The sequence below is a fragment of the Phyllobates terribilis genome, unplaced genomic scaffold, assembly GCF_046119375.1.
Source record: "Phyllobates terribilis strain yellow unplaced genomic scaffold, ASM4611937v1 Scaffold_5__5_contigs__length_657084704, whole genome shotgun sequence".
NCBI lineage: Eukaryota > Metazoa > Chordata > Amphibia > Anura > Dendrobatidae > Phyllobates > Phyllobates terribilis.
This window is the reverse complement of record NW_027362765.1, coordinates 129,572,773-129,594,725: the sequence shown is the minus strand read 5'-3', so window position 1 is coordinate 129,594,725 and position 21,953 is coordinate 129,572,773. Positions and strand designations below refer to the sequence as shown.

Below are 21,953 nucleotides of genomic sequence, written 5' to 3'. Positions count from 1 at the left end.
CGAGGCCTTACCCACAGCAGTATTTAACGCTGTAGATATCATTGTGAATGTGTTGCACATTTCAGCATTTGCATTACAAAGGATGACATTTGCACTAACATCTGCAGCATAAATTGACGTGCTGCAGGTCTCAAATCAACAGCTCTCGGCAATTTACAAGGAGGATTTTTTTTCCACAATATGTGCACGAGATTTCAACAATCTAATGCATTGTACCTGCACTGTAAAATGCAGCGGATTTTCTGCAAGCGAATACGCAAAGGGAAAAAAAAAACACTGCATTTTCGCTAACCTTGTATTAAAGCTGCACATCTGCCAGGTGGGGGTGGGTAAAATTAGATGTACGGACTTGCATTTTGGAGCAGTTTTTAAATCAAGATCAGACACAATTTTACGAGTAAAACTGCAGTTAGTTAGCAAGACAGTCAGCACTACCAATCAATACAAACACCATGAGGTCGGTGCAGTATTTGGGCGCTCTGTGTGGTTTTGCCCTAAATAACGATACACTGAGTAATCAATAATCGTAATGTCATGTTATACTTCAATGATCTCCAATAATTCTATATATTACTCAGAAACAAGGCTTGAAGAGGCTGCCGATCCTGCAATCTGCTGCAAGCCAAATACCAGACTGAGCCCTTAAAGAAATGTAATAAAGAAAAACATTTATTGTCGAACTGATTTACACAGTATTGTCCAGAAGAATAAGTTATGTCTTCTTTTGTTTCTTCTTCTCGTTCTCTTCCTTTTCCTTTTCAATCTCTGCAACGTACCTCTCAATCTCCTCGGGGCTCAGGATCTGTCAGGAAGACAAACAGTAGAAAACTCAATACTTAGTCAATACTTTACCCATGAGCCAGGGTTTAGATACCAGAAAGAAAAAGATGATGAGCTGCAGTGCCGAGAAATGTAACTTTTTTAATACCCGTGTCATGGCCTGGGGTCCTGGAAATCTTCTACTAGGTATAAGGCAGTATCAGCCTTTCTTGAAGTGTCCTTTTTAACAGGACCTATTCTAAAGGGGAATATTTTATTTTTGTTAGTTTAGCCTATTTTTGTTTGAGCCACGGATGGGTCTTTAATCTTGTATTGAGACAGAACTGCCATTTTTTTTCATTACGTTTTATGTAGAGAGTAATGGAAATGTATCTTTTTTTTTTTCTTTATTCTTAATTTAATGGACTACACACATTTATGCCAGACAATATGCATGGTTTTCCTGTCATTGAATAAGTAAACTTTGTCCCATATACAGTACAGTACGGTGCAAAAAGGCAGGTGTAGAGGAAATAAAATGCTGCAGATTTTTAGGGTATGTTCACACGTTGCGTTTTTGCCACACAAAACCAAAATGCAGCATTTTACTGTCTCAGCAAAGAGAATGAGATTTCTGAGATCTCATGCACAGGTTGCTTATTTTTTCCTTGCATATTTGAAGCAGTTTTTCATCCATTCTAATGAATGATGGGGGAAAAAAATAAATACAAAAAGCAAAACATGCATTTTTTTTTATGCACAGTTTTTACTGCAGAAATGTCTGCAGCAAATAATATGTGCACAGACCCTAATGGTGTGAAAAGAAGAGGACTTGCACAAACTTATGTCCACAAGATCTGTGGTTAGTTCTCCAAGATGTTTTTAACAACCTCCCTGCGGAGTTCCTTCAAAAAGCTTTAAGAAACTGTATCCAAAAGAAAATATTGTGAGATTTACACTTCTATTTTGTTCATCCACTTTTTTTTAATCAATGAATAAAATGTAAACTATTAACACTTCTATTTTTGAATCTATTCTTACTTTGCAGTATTTTTTCCACATCTGCCTAAAACTTTTGCACTGTACATCACTATAAGGCCTCAGACGTTAATTTTTTTTTCCCCATACGTGAACAGAACTGACAACTTTTATCAGTATTTTGGATCACATTTTCTTCAGTGGTTCAGTTTTTACCATCAGTAATTTTGCTTTAAAAAGAAAAAAAAAATAAATAGAAAAAATTGCAAAGCTTCTCATACCCAGCAAAATGTTAAAATCGGACAACACACGTGCTGTACATGATTCCCACAGACTTTAGTAGATCGGATCAAAAACAGACATGTCTTCATTTTTTTCTATTTTCTTTAGTGCACCAAACAGTTTGCAAAAAAAAAAAAATGGACATTTTCTGTAGAACACTGATCCCACACGTACATTAAAAACGGACATCTGAATAAGGCTTCACTACAGAGATCTTTTTTTCCCAGTGCCACTCCTGCCCTTAGGTGTCATACGGTATCTGTAAATGGACACAGAGCACCCATGCCATGTACAGAAATTCTTAGGGTATGCTTACACTACGACTTTTTCCAGCGTTTCTTGGGGTAGAAAACTCCAAAAATGCTCAAAAGAATGGTCCTATTCATTTCTATGTAAAAACAGCTCACTGATCATAGAGCTTCTTTTAAATGCTTTAGGTAAGAAAAGGAAACTGGAGGAAGAAAAAGTTTGAAAAAAAATTAGGAAAAGCCCAAAAAAAAAAGTTTGTCGTTTTTGAAAACTGCAGAGAAAAGAGATCTTCGTTGAGATGGTCGTTTTTGAGCATCGGAAAAAGACACAGTGTGAACATACTCTTATTGTAGGTGTAAAAGCAGATTAGGGCAAGGTAGGGAGGAAAAAAATCCAGCGAAAGATAAAACCATATTCTGCTATATGGATGCATGAGTATTTGGTTTGATATCCATGTTAAAGATGGTCCTTGACTATGCAGGGATTGGTTGGGATGGTGTTAAAAAATAGCATGTGAATAAAAACAAATGTTAGGCTTTTATTTGTCAATTAATTTCTTTACGTTAATATTTTTTTCGCTCTGTGTGTAGGAAGCTGGGATCACCTGATCATAGTGGTTTAATGCCGGCTGTCTATTAGATCTGCTCATAGCAGATTACTGGGGAGACACAGACCTTGTCAGCATTGCACAATTCCAGGCCCGGGTGTAAAATAACATTATAACGCTTGTTTATGTCATTGTAAGGCTATGTTCACACATGTCGGGTTTTTCAGCGGTTTTTTGCTGCAGATTTTTATGCAAACGTTCAGCTTTGTCTTGCAGTACCAGCAAAGTCTATGAGAAACCAGAATTCTCTGTTCACACATCGTTAGTTTTTTTTTTGCTGAGTATTTTGTGCCTAGGTTGGGTTTTTGGAAAATAAAGCATGTCAATTGTTTCAGCGTTTTTCACCCATTGGAAGTAATGGGTAGTGGAAAAACCGCTGAAAAAAAACATGGTGTGAACACAGCCATCAGGTTTTGCTGCGTTTCTAGTGAAAATAAGCAAGTACAGCAGTATGTAAAAGTCATTTATTTTTGTGATTTTACCATCTTGTCTTGGTCACTGAGATGGTTGTTTGCATTGGGAGAGTTTAATTAAATTAGTGATGTGTAGAGTGGAAACATTAGCTGAACTATGTATGAGATTGAACAATACCTGTGGCCCAGTGAGGTGTGAAATTGAACAATACCCTGAGCAACTCAATGGCAGACCCCATAGTGTGAAAATAAATAGTGTCATACAAACTCAATGCATTGCCAGTGTCTAAACTATTCCTGAACAACTCACCTTCCCCACTATGCCAATACTAGAAGATTTTTTTTTTACTGAACTTTATGTACATGCATAAAGAGACAAAAGGACAGTTAAAAAAAAAAGCTGAAAAAAAACAAACAAACAAAAAAAAAAAGCAGCTAAACCTGCGTTTTTGACGCAGCTGCTTTCCTGCCAGAGTTGGGTTTTGCTGCAGATTTGTGACGCTGAAAAAAATCCAACGTGTGAACATAGCCTTAAACTGCAAAAGGGACAGCGATGTTTCAGCCACAATCGTCCCTTATTGAGCCAAATGACAAGACTACACTGTAGAATATACAATTTGCTTGATAACGGTTGAAACTTAGTGGTCATTTTTCAGTTCTACAATGACAAAGTCTTATTCCACTTCCAGTGCTGCGGGCTGTTGGAAACTCAGCGTTTTGATGATTGTATATGGCGTTGCACCAAGAGAACAAACAGGGATCATCAAGTCTTTAATGGCAAGACGCCGTGCGACTCAATCTGCCCAATGTATTTATCTCGTTGTAGCGACGTATATAGCCAGAATATTCAACATTAATATGCAATATTAAGGCTATGTGCCCATGATGGAGAAATGCTCCGGATTTTTTCCTGAGCGTTTCTGCATCTCCCTGGCAGAAAAAATGCATGCGGATTGTACATGCGGATTGTACATGTGGATTGTACATACGTTTTCCTGCCAGGGACAAGCGGATGTGAAGCGTTCTTCACATGCATTTCCGCATGCGGGTTGTCAAGCGCTTTCCAAGCGATTTTAGCATCACTTGGAAAGTGCTTGACAACTTGGCCACACTATATAAATCCATGCAACCAGCATGGATTTATATAGTGTGACCGTAAAAGAATGGTACCCGGGTGTGGAGGAGACTCTCCTCCGGACCCAGGTACCATAGAAACTGTAAAAAAAAAAAAAAAAAAGAATAAAATAAAAAATATACATTATTCTTACCTTCTGATGGCCCTCGGTGTCCTTAGTGATGCGTCTTGGCTTGCCGGCTACTCGTGGTGGATTAAAAGGACCTGCCATGACGTCATTTAGTCATGTGATGGGTCACGCGACCACCAACGTCAGCGGTCGCGTGACCTGTCACATGACTAAATGACGTCATGGAAGGTCCTTTTTAGACCATCGCGAGCCGCCCAACACACCGGACGCATTGCTGAGGACACCGGGGGCCATCAGAAGGTAAGTATAATGTATATTTTTTTTAATTTATTCTTTTTTTTTTTACAGGTATTATTGTACCCAGGTCTGGAGGAGAGTCTCCTCTCCTCCAAACCAGAGTACCATCCGCACATTGAAACGCATGGAATCCGCATCTGCAGATGCAGTGATGCGGATTCCATGCGTTCCAATGCAAGTCAATGGCGGTGAAAACGCCGCGATTCCGCAAAATAATTGGTAGTGCTGCGGATTTTTCCGCAATGATAATCCGCAGCGGAAATTTCCGCAGCATGTGCACAGCACATGCAGATCATCATTAGGGAACATGGCAGACCTTCTACCAAGCGTTTTTTTAAGCGTTTCTGTAGCGGAACTGCCGCTGCGGAAATGCTTAAAAAAACGCATAGTGGGCACACAGCCTAAAGGGAACCTTGATTTACCCCAAGGTGCACTTTATTAGCTTCCTATACCATTTTCAAAGATCCTTGTATTGTCCCTAAATGGCACATTTGTATGTTTAAAAAATGTCATTTCATCATCCCTAAGTGCCTGTACCCAACTAGATGTCAATCACTGCATCAGTGCACTGGTATCATGTCCACAGCGGCGTGACTGGCATCCCAGGGTGTGCAGAAAGAGCAAGATAGCACTACCTGACTAGATGTCAATCACTGCAACAGTGCGCTAGTATAATGCCCACAGCGGCGTGACTGGCATCCCAGGGTGTGCAGAAAGAGCAAGACAGCGGGAAGAAGGAGGAGAAGAAAAGGGACAATTTCTCCCAGCACACGCTGGGATGTCCGTCACCCTGCTGAGGGCACAATATGTGCACATAGCTTTTAAACACTATATTAGGAGGCTAATACAGCGCCCCTAATTCCTTCTAGGGGTAAACCCCTTTAAGTGATTATTCCTATTAAAATGACAATGGTACTGCTATGTTACACTACAATGTACCTTGGACCTATAGTGACTTTCCTGATTTATCCCATTACCTAATTATTATATCTCCTCCATCAGATAAAATCATGGTCAAATGAGGGCTCATGCCATAATACAAGCGCTGGCATCCATACCAGTCTATGGCGTCATTCTCTGCCACTGGCAGTCGGATTTGCTATGGCGGCATATTGCAACCGATGCCATATTATGGAGGCATTATCCCCTAGTATCTCAATAATCGCCTTACATACGGCCGGCCTGTGTGCATCGTCACACTTACCTTTAGAGGTTGGTCTCGTCTCATGACGGCCAGTTCTATATTTTTACCTCCAGACTGAACAACCTGGAGAGAAATAGAAGAGCAGGATTGTTATTGGATAATGGGGTAATTGGTGACAGTTCTAATAGAAGCGTCAATGTGATGGTGGTTCTTCTAGACTGGCAGGCTGAAGATCTGTAATATACAGGCCCGATGCTTACCTCCAGCAGAGCTTTGATAACCAGTTTAATGGTCAGGTCGTCTGTCTCAATGGCTTCATCAGTGTAGTGCTTCTCCAGGAACTCACGGACAGACTTGGCTCCTCTGCCGATGGCGTTTGCCTGTCAGATGATAATTAAGTCTTTACCATTTATCTTGATAGCCTTCCTCCCCAGAGACTAGCTGATGCACTTACTTTCCAAGCGTGGTAAGTCCCTGAAGGATCAGTCTGGTAGAGACGAGGAGTCCCATCAAAGTCGAATCCCACAATTAGTGCAGATATTCCAAAAGGCCGGCGGCCATTGCTCTGGGTGTAACGCTGGAGAAAACAAGTGTATACATATTTATTACACCCTATATATAGGTCTCCCAACATTAGGCCTGGCTTATGTAAGACAGACATCAGGATTACTATGATAAATCCCCAACCTGTCCCTTACCTGCTTCAGGCTGGCAATGTATCGGGTGATGTACTCGACCGTCACCGGATCCTCTACCGTCAGCCTGTGGCTCTGACACTCCACACGGGCGCGATTTATTACAATCCGAGCGTCAGCAGTGAGCCCTGCGAGAGACAAGAGGCTTGTTATCCAGCTGAATTTCAGGGGATCTGGATTTTGAACAGATTCATGTTATGTATTGTAATTCTGTACACCCTCCTGGGCACAGAGACAGCACCACCCCTGTCCACAGGTTCTGTTTGGTAACCCACACTTCTGATGCCCGCTGAAATAAAGTGCAATATGTGGTCAAGCACCAATTTTGCCACAGTCCAGAGAGAGACCAAGTATCAATATGGAGTGCTAGCCTTTGGGACCATATCACAACTGCAAATTGTGCACCACCTACGGTTCTACAGGAGCATATAGAGATCCCTAAAGAAGCCATATTCGGATTGTTTTTTATTGCGACCCTGGTAACACAATTTACCAGCAAAAGCCATGAAGACGTTCTCATCCAGAGCACAGATCTTCCGCACCGTCCTCTCATCCTGAAGTTTGGCTACAGATTTCTTCTCCACCCCTAGGACCACGATTTCCTTCCCTCGTACTCCAACCTAATGCCGAAAGAACAGAAAGTCACATTAAACTCAGGAGAACTCAAGGCAGATTTTTTCCCCAGTTTTCCTGTAGGTTTTCCAACCACTAAAAATTGTTTTTAATGGCAAGGATGATTTTAAAATTAATGCTAACTACTGTAGCCCCCATGGCCCAATGCTCCAGTGGCCTTCATCAAAACAGGAAGCAATAATGTTCAGCTCTTAGGACACCTGACCACTGCAGTCAATCATAGGCCTCAGCAGCCAGATGACTGAAGAGTGGGACATCATCCAGCACTGGGGCTACGGCTGGTGAGTCCACATCATTTTAGTGTTGTAAATCCATCCCTGTCACTGGAAAAAAATGGTTTTTTTTTTCAAAGTTGGAGAACCCCTGTAATCAGTAGATAATTAAGTCTTCTAGAACTCTGCAATATACTTTTTGTTTCAAATAATATTTTGGTGACTTTACCAAACTTTCCGTGTTTGCCCCCTCTTCTATCTAAACATGACCCCCAGCTCCACAAATCTAATCAGTGTGTGCCTCCCCAAACAGTTTAACCAATGGGTGCTCACTAATTCCACAAACCTAGCCTTAGAAAGCGCATGGGCCCCCTCCAAGCCTAGCCGTAGAAAGCGCCTGGGCCCCCTTCCATGCCTAGCCCTAGACAGCGCCTGGGCCCCCTCCATGCCTAGCCCTAGACAGCGCCTGGGCCCCCTCCATGCCTAGCCCTAGACAGCGCCTGGGCCCCCTCCATGCCTAGCCCTAGACAGCGCCTGGGCCCCCTTCATGCCTAGCCCTAGACAGCGCCTGGGCCCCCTCCATGCCTAGCCCTAGACAGCGCCTGGGCCCCCTCCATGCCTAGCCCTAGACAGCGCCTGGGCCCCCTCCATGCCTAGCCCTAGAAAGCGCCTGGGCCCCCTCCATGCCTAGCCCTAGAAAGCGCCTGGGCCCCCTCCATGCCTAGCCCTAGACAGCGCCTGGGCCCCCTCCATGCCTAGCCGTAGACAGCGCCTGGGCCCCCTCCATGCCTAGCCGTAGACAGCGCCTGGGCCCCCTCCATGCCTAGCCGTAGACAGCGCCTGGGCCCCCTCCATGCCTAGCCGTAGACAGCGCCTGGGCCCCCTCCATGCCTAGCCGTAGACAGCGCCTGGGCCCCCTCCATGCCTAGCCGTAGACAGCGCCTGGGCCCCCTCCATGCCTAGCCGTAGACAGCGCCTGGGCCCCCTCCATGCCTAGCCGTAGACAGCGCCTGGGCCCCCTCCATGCCTAGCCGTAGACAGCGCCTGGGCCCCCTCCATGCCTAGCCGTAGACAGCGCCTGGGCCCCCTCCATGCCTAGCCGTAGACAGCGCCTGGGCCCCCTCCATGCCTAGCCGTAGACAGCGCCTGGGCCCCCTCCATGCCTAGCCGTAGACAGCGCCTGGGCCCCCTCCATGCCTAGCCGTAGACAGCGCCTGGGCCCCCTCCATGCCTAGCCGTAGACAGCGCCTGGGCCCCCTCCATGCCTAGCCGTAGACAGCGCCTGGGCCCCCTCCATGCCTAGCCGTAGACAGCGCCTGGGCCCCCTCCATGCCTAGCCGTAGACAGCGCCTGGGCCCCCTCCATGCCTAGCCGTAGACAGCGCCTGGGCCCCCTCCATGCCTAGCCGTAGACAGCGCCTGGGCCCCCTCCATGCCTAGCCGTAGACAGCGCCTGGGCCCCCTCCATGCCTAGCCGTAGACAGCGCCTGGGCCCCCTCCATGCCTAGCCGTAGACAGCGCCTGGGCCCCCTCCATGCCTAGCCGTAGACAGCGCCTGGGCCCCCTCCATGCCTAGCCGTAGACAGCGCCTGGGCCCCCTCCATGCCTAGCCGTAGACAGCGCCTGGGCCCCCTCCATGCCTAGCCGTAGACAGCGCCTGGGCCCCCTCCATGCCTAGCCGTAGACAGCGCCTGGGCCCCCTCCATGCCTAGCCGTAGACAGCGCCTGGGCCCCCTCCATGCCTAGCCGTAGACAGCGCCTGGGCCCCCTCCATGCCTAGCCGTAGACAGCGCCTGGGCCCCCTCCATGCCTAGCCGTAGACAGCGCCTGGGCCCCCTCCATGCCTAGCCGTAGACAGCGCCTGGGCCCCCTCCATGCCTAGCCGTAGACAGCGCCTGGGCCCCCTCCATGCCTAGCCGTAGACAGCGCCTGGGCCCCCTCCATGCCTAGCCGTAGACAGCGCCTGGGCCCCCTCCATGCCTAGCCGTAGACAGCGCCTGGGCCCCCTCCATGCCTAGCCGTAGACAGCGCCTGGGCCCCCTCCATGCCTAGCCGTAGACAGCGCCTGGGCCCCCTCCATGCCTAGCCGTAGACAGCGCCTGGGCCCCCTCCATGCCTAGCCGTAGACAGCGCCTGGGCCCCCTCCATGCCTAGCCGTAGACAGCGCCTGGGCCCCCTCCATGCCTAGCCGTAGACAGCGCCTGGGCCCCCTCCATGCCTAGCCGTAGACAGCGCCTGGGCCCCCTCCATGCCTAGCCGTAGACAGCGCCTGGGCCCCCTCCATGCCTAGCCGTAGACAGCGCCTGGGCCCCCTCCATGCCTAGCCGTAGACAGCGCCTGGGCCCCCTCCATGCCTAGCCGTAGACAGAGCCTGGGCCCCCTCCATGCCTAGCCGTAGACAGCGCCTGGGCCCCCTCCATGCCTAGCCGTAGACAGCGCCTGGGCCCCCTCCATGCCTAGCCGTAGACAGCGCCTGGGCCCCCTCCATGCCTAGCCGTAGACAGCGCCTGGGCCCCCTCCATGCCTAGCCGTAGACAGCGCCTGGGCCCCCTCCATGCCTAGCCGTAGACAGCGCCTGGGCCCCCTCCATGCCTAGCCGTAGACAGCGCCTGGGCCCCCTCCATGCCTAGCCGTAGACAGAGCCTGGGCCCCCTCCATGCCTAGCCGTAGACAGAGCCTGGGCCCCCTCCATGCCTGGCCGTAGACAGCGCGTGGCCCCCACAACCCTGACCATGAAAAGTAAGTGCAACCCCCTCCCCCAACCAAAAAAAAAATCTTACCAGTCTGTTACCTCCCACACTCCTGAAGTGTAAGGTTCCCAATGAATGCACCTTTCCCCTGGGTGCCCCCCCACCTCTTTTTCACAGCAGTAACATATCTCAGAATGAGCACACCCCATTTTTAATGCAAACTCCAAATTCCCTGCAGGTCTCTGTGTTCCTTGTTCTGCCCATTCTGTCTCTTACAAGGGGTCCCCACAATTGCTCCCTGTTCCTGTAATACTGCACACCGCATAAATGCCGGGGTCGCCCCCAGCCCACCATACTACATATGTCTGCCGGCTAGAGGTGATCAGCGATCCTCACCGCGGTGGATCCTTTCTTCACGGCCTCCTGGGCATATTCCACCTGGAAGAGGTGCCCGTCCGGGGAGAAGACGGTGATTGCCCGGTCGTAGCTCATGTTCACAACGGGGTCTGACTGCTCACAAACTGAAACCTCCTGAAAACAGCGCACTCATCCACCTCCTATTCCAGAAACGTACTTGCGCTCCAATCTAACGTAAAACCGGTGTCACTCCGTTGCCCTACGCTACGTAAACAGCGTACCTAAACTCCACCCCCGGGAACCTACGCTACCCGGTGCTTTAGACAGGAAACACGGCTTGTGGAATGTACCACTTTTTACCAGGGGGAGTCTTACTTTAATTTTCCCCATGCCTAGTTCCTGTATAGACTAATATTGCAAATAATATTTTATTAGTATTATTAAATATAGATCTATAGAAAAAAGCAAAAAATTACTGTATATATTTTATAGAATTTAACACGGGTCATTCTATTGGTAATCGCTCTCCCCCTGTCTGCTGCATAGAATAAGAATCCTCTGGCTAGTAATAGGGTGCAGATATTAAGAATATCTGTAATAAATTATACTGCTGTCAGCAAGGATCAGGCACACACAGGGGCGCAGGGGGATCATGTCTGTGGCCTTTGCTTCTGCCAGACCCAGAGGGAAAGGAGAGGTCACCCAGCAAACTATCCAGAAGGTAAATGATCTGCAAGGGTGTCTGATGGCACCAGGCTTATTCTAAGGAGGGAGGAGGGAGGTAAATTCCTCATGTGTCATGCATAGTATGAGGATGCATGGGTGCTAACTCCCAAAATATGGCTGACAGGTGCAGTAAAAAAAAAAAAAAAAAATATATATATATATATATATATATATATATATATATATATATAATATATATTATTGCATCCAAATTGCAGGGAGATTTGGAGATTTGCAGGTGGTGCTAATCTGCTGTCCTCTAACATGTCATTTGCCTCCATGATGACAGAAGAGCAGGATGCATCCCTGAGTGCCTTCATCCTTATCTGTGGATTAGGGAGGAGGGGTGTGAAGAAGAGCCTATAAATCACCATTGTCTACCACCTCCTCACAGTTCCCTCTTGCTGCTGTGTAACCATCTGATACATGTGTTGGACATTGATGCATAGATTGGGGATGAGAAACTGCCTGCATCAGTTCTGCAGACATGAGCTGAATATATATATATATATATATATTATAATTATTGGATTAGATTTGGGAATAATTTAGGGATTTATTTTTTTACTGGTATATTGTATTTCCTGCAGGGCAAAAAAAGAATCTAAATTTATTATGATTACTGATGTAGCGCCATTAATTCCACAGTACCTTTCCTATATGACCTGTCATCTGCAACATGTGCCTCTCCTGCTTAGAACTACACTTCCAAGCGTGGAAGCGTACGCTGGGAGATGTAGTTTCAGGATGGCTGGTATAGAATAACACATTGATAAGTGAGATCACCTGTAGAAAACCTGCCGCTGATCCTGGACGAGCTGGGAGGGATCTCTCTTCCTTGGGACCATATTTCGGTCCCAGTGCTGTCCGTCAAATAATCAGGTAGCGCTCGGACCAATGTTATTCAATGGGCTAGTGCAGATGAACAGATTTTTTTTTTCACTGACTGAATCTGCATGTGCAAAAAAAAATCACAGCATTCACGATTTCCCTCCAAAAATCAAAGGAGACTCACCCATTCAAGTCTATGGGTGCAAGGAAAAAATTGGATGCCATATGGAGCAACTGTGTAGCATTTTTACAGACACGTTGCAATTCTTTAACATAGGAAACTGTATATGGTCTTGTAAATGATTAATAGCAGCGAAAAATAAATAATAAAAAATATATATATATATATAATTAGTACAGACCAAAAGTTTGGACACACCTCATTTAAAGATTTTTCTGTATTTTCATGACTTTGAAAATTGTACATTCACACTGAAGGCATCAAAACTATGAATTAACACATGTGGAATTATATACTTTACAAAAAAGTGTGAAACAACTGAAAATATGTCTTATATTCTAGGTTCTTCAAAGTAGCCACCTTTTGCTTTGATGACTGCTTTGCACAATCTTGGCATTCTCTTGATGAGCTTCAAGAGGTAGTCACCGGAAATGGTTTTCACTTCACAGGTTTGCCCTGTCAGGTTTAATAAGTGGGATTTCTTGCCTTATAAATGGGGTTGTGACCATCAGTTGTGTTGTGCAGAAGTCAGGTGGATACACAGCTGATAGTCCTACTGAATAGACCGTTAGAATTTGTATCACAGCAAGAAAAAAGCAGCTAAGTAAAGAAAAACGAGTGGCCATCATTCCTTTAAGAAATGAAGGTCAGTCAGTCCGAAAAATTGGGCAAACTTTGAAAGTGTCCCCAAGTGCAGTTACAAAAACCATCAAGCGCTACAAAGAAACTGGCTCACATGAGGACCGCCCCAGGAAAGGAAGACCAAGAGTCACCTCTGCTTCTGAGGATAAGTTTATCCGAGTCACCAGCCTCAGAAATCGCAGGTTAACAGCAGCTCAGATTAGAGACCAGGTCAATGCTACACAGAGTTCTAGCAGCAGACACATCTCTACAACAACTGTTAAGAGGAGACTTTGTGCAGCAGGCCTTCATGGTAAAATAGCTGCTAGGAAACCACTGCTAAGGACAGGCAACAAGCAGAAGAGACTTGTTTGGGCTAAAGAACACAAGGAATGGACATTAGACCAGTGGAAATCTGTGCTTTGGTCTGATGAGTCCAAATTTGAGATCTTTGGTTTTAACCACCGTGTCTTTGTGTGACAAAGAAAAGGTGAACGGATGGACTCTACATGCCTGGTTCCCACCGTGAAGCATGGAGGAGGAGGTGTGATGGTGTGGGGATGCTTTGCTGGTGACACTGTTGGGGATTTATTCAAAATTGAAGGCATACTGAACCAGCGTGGCTACCACAGCATCTTGCAGCGGCATGCTATTCCATCCGGTTTGCGTTTAGTTGGACCATCATTTATTTTTCAACAGGACAATGACCCCAAACACACCTCCAGGCTGTGTAAGGGCTATTTGACCAAGAAGGAGAGTGATGAGGTGCTACGCCAGATGACCTTGCCTCCACAGTCACCAGACCTGAACCCAATCGAGATGGTTTGGGGTGAGCTGGACCGCAGAGTGAAGGCAAAAGGGCCAACAAGTGCTAAGAATCTCTGGGAACTCCTTCAAGATTGTTGGAAGACCATTTCGGTGACTACCTCTTGAAGCTCATCAAGAGAACGGCAAGAGTGTGCAAAGCAGTCATCAAAGCAAAAGGTGGCTACTTTGAAGAACCTAGAATATAAGACATATTTTCAGTTGTTTCACACTTTTTTGTTAAGTATATAATTCCACATGTGTTAATTCATAGTTTTGATGCCTTCAGTGGGAATGTACAATTATCATAGTCATGAAAATACAGAAAAATCTTTAAATGAGGTGTGTCCAAACTTATATATATATATAAATATAGTAAAATCTGTGACCACCATTCACTGGAAATTGTTTACTCCGTTGTTACTGATTAGTTGGCTATTGCAGAATACCTATCATGTAGCAGCAAGAGTGGGGGTGCCAAAATGATGATTAAAAGGCTCAACAATTCTCAGGAGTAAGACACCCCCAAAATATATCCGCAGACTATATTGGTTAGTTGCTAAAATAGCAATCCCTTAAATAACAGGTATTATGTGTATACTGTCACTTTATGTCTTATTTATGTGGGCGAAGGATGGCGCTCTCTGAGGACTGGTTGACAGTATTTTGAGACTTCACATCCCTATATGGATACTGATTTGGCGCTATATGGGCACATTATGGAACGGTGAGGGTTCAAGGCTCCCTTCAGTCTCTCCAGTAATGACATGAGTGTTGGTGGGTAAATTCGTGTCACCCAGAGTAATGGTTGTCATATATACAACAATAACGGTTAAATAGATCATTGTCTGAAAATCACCTCTTATTTAATTAATTTTTTATGATAAACGTATTTTCAGTGATTTTTTCTTTTTCCATATCTATAGTTTAGTTTAAAAACAATAAAATAATTCAGAAATTGATTTTTATTTAGTCTGGCCAATGAGCCCCATAAAAATCTTGTTATGTGGAGATCACTTCTCAGCTCATTATCAACACGGGATGGATTACTATGACTGGTAACACCTCAATATAAATAACAGGGGATCCACCATTCAGGATTTGTTACAGCTCACTTCCTCCCCCTCCCTGTATCATGATCTCTGCACAGGTTACTTAGCATGACGAAGACCTTCTCCTACTGAACCCTATGGATATCTGCAAAATTCAGGTTCCCATGGTCCATGTCACTGCTGGAAATGCTTGAGCTCGAGATGATTGTATAGAAAACAATGAAAAAAATCCATATCCGGTCTTAAAGAGAACTTGTCGCCATGTTTTTCCATTCTAAACTGCTGCCACCAGGATGAAGAGTTTTTTTCTATGTGACTATTTTATCTTGCCAGCCTGGCGTGTCTCATAAAAGTAATGTAGGGCTGTGTTCACACTAGGCTTTTTTTTTTTTTTTTCAGCGTTTTTTATGCAAATTTTCAGCTGCGTTTTACAGTACCAGCAAAGTCTATGAGATTTCAGAAATCTCATGTACACACATTGGTTTTTGTGTCATCAGTATTTTGTACTTTTGCATTTTTTTTTTTTGCACAATACAGCATGTCACTTCTTTCAGCGTTTTTTCAAACACTGCAAAAACACAGGTGTCAGGTTTTGCTGCATTTTTTTTTTCTTTTGTGCCAAAACCTGATGAAGTTGAATAGATAATTTTTTTACTGAACTTTATCAGCATGCATGAAGAGACAAATGGACAGTGAAAAAAACACAGCAAAAAAACAAGCAAAACCTGCTTTTTGAAGGCAGAAACTTTCCTGTCAAGAGATCAGGTTTTACTGTAGAAAAAAAAAACACCTAGTGTGAACATACCCTTATAGTTGTTCTGCACATTAGCACTTAAGCAGTCCAAGGAACGGGCCTTTACCTCTGATTGATATGCATGATGTGTCCTATGTCATCCATACTGAGCTGTCACATCCAATCACCACTAAGCTGAAATCAGATAGGACAATTTATTTCACTGTCCTGAAAAGGGATGTGCAAAATGCGCATGTGCCGGATTTTTGCTTGACTGCAGTAGTGACATGTAATGCCAAAAAGTGCCCTACTTCATACATACTGTGCCTACCTAGAGACATATTGTATCATCAATAGGCAGAATTCTATACATTGCCATATTGTGCCATACGTGTGTACATTGTTATACTGCGCCCACACCGAGTACCATACGTACATTGTCTTACTGTGTCCACAATGAGTGCCATACGTGTGTACAATGTCATGTTGTGCCCACATTGTGTGCCATACATGTACATTGTGATGATATGCCGACACTCTGTGCCATACGTGTGTACCTTGTCATACTCTGTGCCATACTGTGCCCACACGCATGTACATTGTGATCATATGCCGACACTGTGTGCCATACGTGTGTACCTTGTCATACTCTGTGCCATACGTGTGTGCCTTGTCATACTCTGTGCCATACGTGTGTACCTTGTCATACTCTGTGCCATACGTGTGTACCTTGTCATACTCTGTGCCATACGTGTGTACCTTGTCATACTCTGTGCCATACGTGTGTGCCTTGTCATACTCTGTGCCATACGTGTGTACCTTGTCATACTCTGTGCCATACGTGTGTACCTTGTCATACTCTGTGCCATACGTGTGTACATTGTCATACTCTGTGCCATACGTGTGTACATTGTCATACTCTCTGCCATACGTGTGTACCTTGTCATACTCTGTGCCATACGTGTGTACCTTGTCATACTCTGTGCCATACGTGTATACCTTGTCATACTGTGCCCACACGCATGTACATTGTGATCATATGCCTACACTGTGCGCCATACGTGTGTACCTTGTCATACTCTGTGCCATACGTGTGTACTTTGTCATACTGTGCCCACACGCGTGTACATTGTGATGATATGCCCACACTGTATGTCATACTCAGAGCACACAATGCCAAAAAGTGTAGTACCTAAGAAAGTGACATCTTTTAATCCAGAGCTCTTTTAGATCACACTTGTGTATGTTAATATGGTGGTAAGAGAAACAGATTGGGGCTTTTGGTACTGCCCTCCTCTTTGGCTGCTCATACGTTATACTTATGTATTGTGTAGGGGACAGCCCAGATGTCGGGGGTTAACCTTCTCTGATACGTATTAGATTGTCTGCAGACCCCAGGGACCTTTCGGTAATGTATATGAGCAGTTAATGTGCCTGGTGGCCTTCAGTTGAAGCCCTGTATAATGGTCACTGGGGGCTGACTGCCCAACAGCCCCCATGTGAAATACTGTGGTTGTTAGGCAGTGTACCCTAGCAACCAGGCTGTCAGACATGAATCATCTGTTCCCCCTAAAACTGTACTGACAGCAGAGAATGGAGAAATCGGTCACCCGCCTCAGCCAGCGTGATCATACATTGTAATTAGGCCGTAAACCCTTTAAGAGTACCTGTCATCAGATCAAAAGTGGGTTTTATTCCCGCTGCCCCTCCCCCCGAGTATATGTATGTGTGTGTGTGTGTGTGTGTGTGTGTGTGTATGTATACAGTTATATGAAAAAGTTTGGGCACCCCTATTAATCTTAAGCTTAATGTTTTATAAAAATTGGTGTTTTTGCAACAGCTATTTCAGTTTGATATATGTAATAACTGTTGGACACAGTAATGTTTCTGCCTTGAAATGAGGTTTATTGTACTAACAGAAAATGTGCAATCTGCATTCAAATAAAATTTGACAGGTGCATAAGTATGGGCACCCTTATCATTTTCTTGTTTTAAATACTCCTACCTAGTTTTTACTGACTTACTAAAGCACTTTTTTTGGTTTTGTAACCTCATTGAGCTTTGAACTTCATAGCCAGGTGTATGCAATCATGAGAAAAGCTACTTAAAGTGGCCACTTGCAAGTTGTTCTCCTGTTTGAATCTCCTCTGAAGAGTTGCATCATGGGCTCCTCAAAACAACTGTCAAATGATCTGAAAACAAAGATTATTCAACATAGTTGTTCAGGGGAAGGATACAAAAAGCTGTCTCAGAGATTTAACCTGTCAGTTTCCACTGTGAGGAACATAGTAAGGGAATGGAAGAACACAGGGACAGTTCTTGTTAAGGCCAGAAGTGGCAGGCCAAGAAAAACATCAGAAAGGCAGAGAAGAAGAATGGTGAGATCAGTCAAGGACAATCCTCAGACCACCTCCAGAGAGCTGCAGCATCAACTTGCTGCAGATGGTGTCACTGTGCATCGGTCAACTATACAACGCACTTTGCACAAGGAGAAGCTGTATGGGAGAGTGATGCGAAAGAAGCCGTTTCTGCAAGCACGCCACAAACAGAGTAGGCTGAGGTATGCAAAGGCACACTTGGAGAAGCCAATTTCTTTTTGGAAGAAGGTCCTGTGGACTGATGAAACCAAGATTAAGTCTTTTGGTCATACAAAAAGGCGTTATGCATGGCGGCAAAAAAACACAGCATTACCAAGAAAAACACTTGCTACCCACAGTAAAATTTGGTGGAGGTTCCATCATGCTTTGGGGCTGTGTGGCAAATGCCGGCACCGGGAATCTTGTTAAAGTTGAGGGACGCATGGATTCCACTCAGTATCAGCAGATTCTTGACAATAATGTTCGAGAATCAGTGATAAAGTTGAAGTTACGCAGGGGATGGATCTTTCAGCAAGACAATGATCCAAAACACCGCTCCAAATCTACTCAGGCATTCATACAGAGGAACAATTACAATGTTCTGGAATGGCCATCCCAGTCCCCAGACCTGAATATCATTGAACATCTGTGGGATCATTTGAAGAGGGCTGTCCATGCTCGGCAACCATCAAACTTAACTGAACTGGAATTGTTTTGTAAAGAGGAATGGTCAAAAATACCTTCATCCAGGATCCAGGAACTCATTAAAAGCTACAGGAAGCGACTAGAGGCTGTTATTTTTGCAAAAGGAGGATCTACTAAATATTAATGTCACTTTTCTGGTGGGGTGCCCATACTTATGCACCTGTCAAATTTTGTTTGAATGCAGATTGCACATTTTCTGTTAGTACAATAAGGCTATGTGCCCACGTTGCATTTATGAAGCAGAAAATTTCTGCTGCATAAATGCAAGTCCTCTCCCGGAAAAACGCATGCGGAATTCCGCACGCGTTTATCGCGCGTTTATCGCGCGTTTTTCGCGCGTTTATCACGCGTTTTCCACATGCGGAATTGCCTTGCGTTTTTTATGCATTGAACAAAGGCAATTCTGCTTGCGGAAACGCAAAATTAAATGACATGCTGCGGATTTTTGAACGCAGCATAAACGCTGCGGAAAAATCCGCAGCATGTGCATAGAACTTGCGGAATCCCATTGGGGACCATGGGGTGCGTGTTACCAAGCGTTTTTCAAGCGTTTACGCTGCGGAAATTCCGCATCAAAAACGCTTGAAAAATGCTACGTGGGCACACAGCCTAAACCTCATTTCAAGGCAGAAACATTACTGTGTCCAACAGTTATTACATATATCAAACTGAAATAGCTGTTGCAAAAACACCATTTTTTATAAAACATTAAGCTTAAGATTAATAGGGGTGCCCAAACTTTTTCATATAACTGTATATATTTTTTATTTTATAAAGCTGTCATACAGCTTCAGAGATATGGGGCTTTTTATTTAGTGGTCATTTTTATGGTTTTGTTTTACAATGGAGTGTGGCTCACAGGATTATATGGGGCTAGTCTTTAGACTGCTCTGCATTATTACCCTATGAGCCACGCCCCCTTGTTGAAGATCATAAAAAGTAAGTAAAAAAAGGCCCATATCTCTAGAACCATATGGCGTATTTTAGACAAACAAAAAAAACGAATACTCAGGGGAGCAGCCAGAATAAAATAAGTGCAAAAACTAGTCATTTTTGACCGGGTGACAGAGAGACCTGATCACTGGCGGACATGGACATAAAAGGGCTCCTGTGCAAGAACAGTATATGGGCCCTTTGCAATTCAATACCTCATCATAATGCACAATTCCACATGTTTTACTGGTAAGAATGGGCCCCCTTACCTCTTGGGCCCCTGTGCTGCTTCACAGGTTGCACGAATGACATGTCCGCCCCTAGACCTGATTGGTTCCTGCAATGAATGAGGACGGGGATTGCACAAATCTATTTGTCTACTTGATGCAGAACAATTACAAACCATGATTTTGTGACTTTTTCTTAGATGCTGGATGAGAACCACCACCTGATCCAGTGTATAATGGACTATCAGAGCAAGGGGAAGACGGCAGAGTGCACACAGTGAGTACAGACGGCTCGCGGAAAGGAACACTGACTTGCATCAGTAATAAAACCGATGAAAAGTTGTTTGGATTTTCTGCAGTTACTGAAATTGGCCGTCTTTTGGAAATCTTGTAGAGACCCCAGATGGCACAGGGGCTTTGGGATTTTTATTTGTGGGGTGTTATGGTAATCTCATGAAACTTAAAGAGAAATTGTCGTTTTAATTATTTCATAAATCAATAGTACACTTGAAAATAAGCAACTTTGCAATGTATCTTATCAGAGAAATGCATGAGTAAAATCTGTAATCAATGAAGATAGATTTTCTGGTCACTGAGAATAGAGATGACAGTTGGTGCGCTTAAAATTCTATGTAGGGGGAGGAGCTAGAGGCAGAGACGGTCATTCTGCTGTAAATTCTCCTGAAACAGTTAGTTCTCCATAGAACTTTATGAGCACTAACTGGCATCTCTTATTTCAGTATTAGAAATGTCTGTATTCGCTGAAGACAGAATTTTGAAAATGAGAAGTCAATCCAAGAGGAGAAAGTGGATTTCACAGAAAATATTATATTAGAGTTTTTTATTTTCACATGTATTACTGATTTATAAAACATAAAAAAAAAACTAAGGAAACATTTTAAAGGGCGTCGAGAGGCTCTAACTTGTAGGGGCAGTGTGGCTTTCACTGTTTTGGGGGTACTCCTGCTGCCACTGCTTAGGGCCTCTTACATTTTCATTGTCATGGGGATCTGTCAGTGTATAAGAGCTGTGTCTGGCACTGATACCGGAGCGCTGTGGCTATCATTATAGAGGCACTACTATGAAGCACTGATACTGTCACAGTTCTGGAGGCATAGGGTTGTCACTCTTATGCAACTGATTGCATAATGTGGATATTCCTTATCTTGTGATGTAAGATGTGTTGAAATATAAGATTAATGATTTACTCTACTCCTTGGTCAGACCTCATCTGGAATACTGTGTCCAGTTCTAGGCACCACATTTTAAAAATGACATAGAAAAACTGGAGCAAGTTCAGAGAAGAGCGACCAGAATGGTGACCGGTCTGCAAACCATGTCCTACAAGGAATGATTAAAGCACACGTGTCAAACTACGGCCCTTGGGCCAAATCTGTCCTGCAGGGTGGTTATATTTGGCCCCCAACACCAGAATCGCCACACCTATGTGGGCCCACTATTCTGTATGGAGGACTATGTAAGGCCCAATCTACTGTATACTGGTTGGCCTGCGACTTTGTCCAAGTTTTTCGCTTTTGCCCTCTGTTTGTTAAAGTTTGACATCCCTGGGTTAAAAGATCTTAGAATGTTTAGCTTGCAAAAAAGAAGGCTAAGAGGAGACTTAATAGCTGTCTAGAAATATCTGAAGGGATGTCAGTGTAGAGGGATCATCCTTATTCTCATTTGCACATGGAAACACGAGAAGCAATGGAATGAAACTGAATGGGAGAAGATACAGATTAGATATTAGAAAAAACTTTTTGACAGTGAAGGTGATTAACAAGTGGAACAGGCTGCCACGAGAGGTGGTGAGTTCTCCTTCAATGGAAGTCTTCACACAGGCTGGACAGATATCTGTCTGAGATGGTTCAATGAATCCTGCATTGAGCAGGGGGTTGGACCAGATGACCCCGGAGGTCCCTTCCAACACTAACATTCTATGATTTCTATTGAAGTACTTATATTGAGGTTCTCCCTTCATTGGGAGCAGTTTATTAATACTGGGGTCAGTCTTAATATGAAGTTAACAGCAGTAAGATGCACGCCATCTATTAAGACGTATACACAAGCAATTGGACCAAACACCATGGTACATAGTAATCAATAAACAGGATACTCCTTAATCAAACATAGAACCTAGAGAAAATGGAGTGGGACACCCAGCAAATCAAAATATAGAACAAGAAAATGTTATATTTAAAAACACTTTTATTAAGTAGAAAAATTAAAAAAATATATATGTATAGCAATAATAGAAAAGGTC

General features: G+C 44.4%; 2 protein-coding genes across 3 annotated transcripts in view; one reads left to right on the top strand and one right to left on the bottom strand.

The window, feature by feature from the left end:
- Positions 1 to 651: 651 nt before the first annotated feature.
- Positions 652 to 10,755, bottom strand: PSMA7 (proteasome 20S subunit alpha 7). The gene is made up of 7 exons (XM_073681048.1): positions 10,560 to 10,755; positions 7,123 to 7,249; positions 6,633 to 6,757; positions 6,389 to 6,511; positions 6,195 to 6,314; positions 5,995 to 6,057; positions 652 to 802 (listed from the first exon to the last, which is right to left on the bottom strand). Exons 1-7 carry the CDS (start codon positions 10,653 to 10,655, stop codon positions 713 to 715), a joined length of 744 nt encoding a protein of 247 aa, XP_073537149.1. The 5' UTR covers positions 10,656 to 10,755; the 3' UTR covers positions 652 to 712.
- A 287-nt stretch (positions 10,756 to 11,042) lies between these two features.
- Positions 11,043 to 21,953, top strand: part of SS18L1 (SS18L1 subunit of BAF chromatin remodeling complex) — a 29,147-nt gene continuing 18,236 nt past the window's right edge. Inside the window, exons 1-2 of one of the 2 annotated variants that reach the window (XM_073683012.1) lie at positions 11,043 to 11,241; positions 19,891 to 19,967. In XM_073683012.1, coding sequence (XP_073539113.1) covers positions 11,173 to 11,241; positions 19,891 to 19,967 — 146 coding nt within the window. In that variant the 5' untranslated portion in view covers positions 11,043 to 11,172. The remainder of the gene's footprint in view (positions 11,242 to 19,890; positions 19,968 to 21,953) is intronic. The other variant, XM_073683011.1, reaches the window with a different exon arrangement.

Coding starts and splice junctions, on each gene's coding strand:
- PSMA7 (XM_073681048.1), bottom strand. CDS start 10,655: ATGAGCTACGACCGGGCAATCACCGTCTTCTCCCCGGACGGGCACCTC. Junction 6,058..6,194: donor TTATCAAAGCTCTGCTGGAG/GTAAGCATCGGG, acceptor ATTTCTCTCCAG/GTTGTTCAGTCTGGAGGTAA. Junction 803..5,994: donor GACGAGACCAACCTCTAAAG/GTAAGTGTGACG, acceptor TCTTCCTGACAG/ATCCTGAGCCCCGAGGAGAT.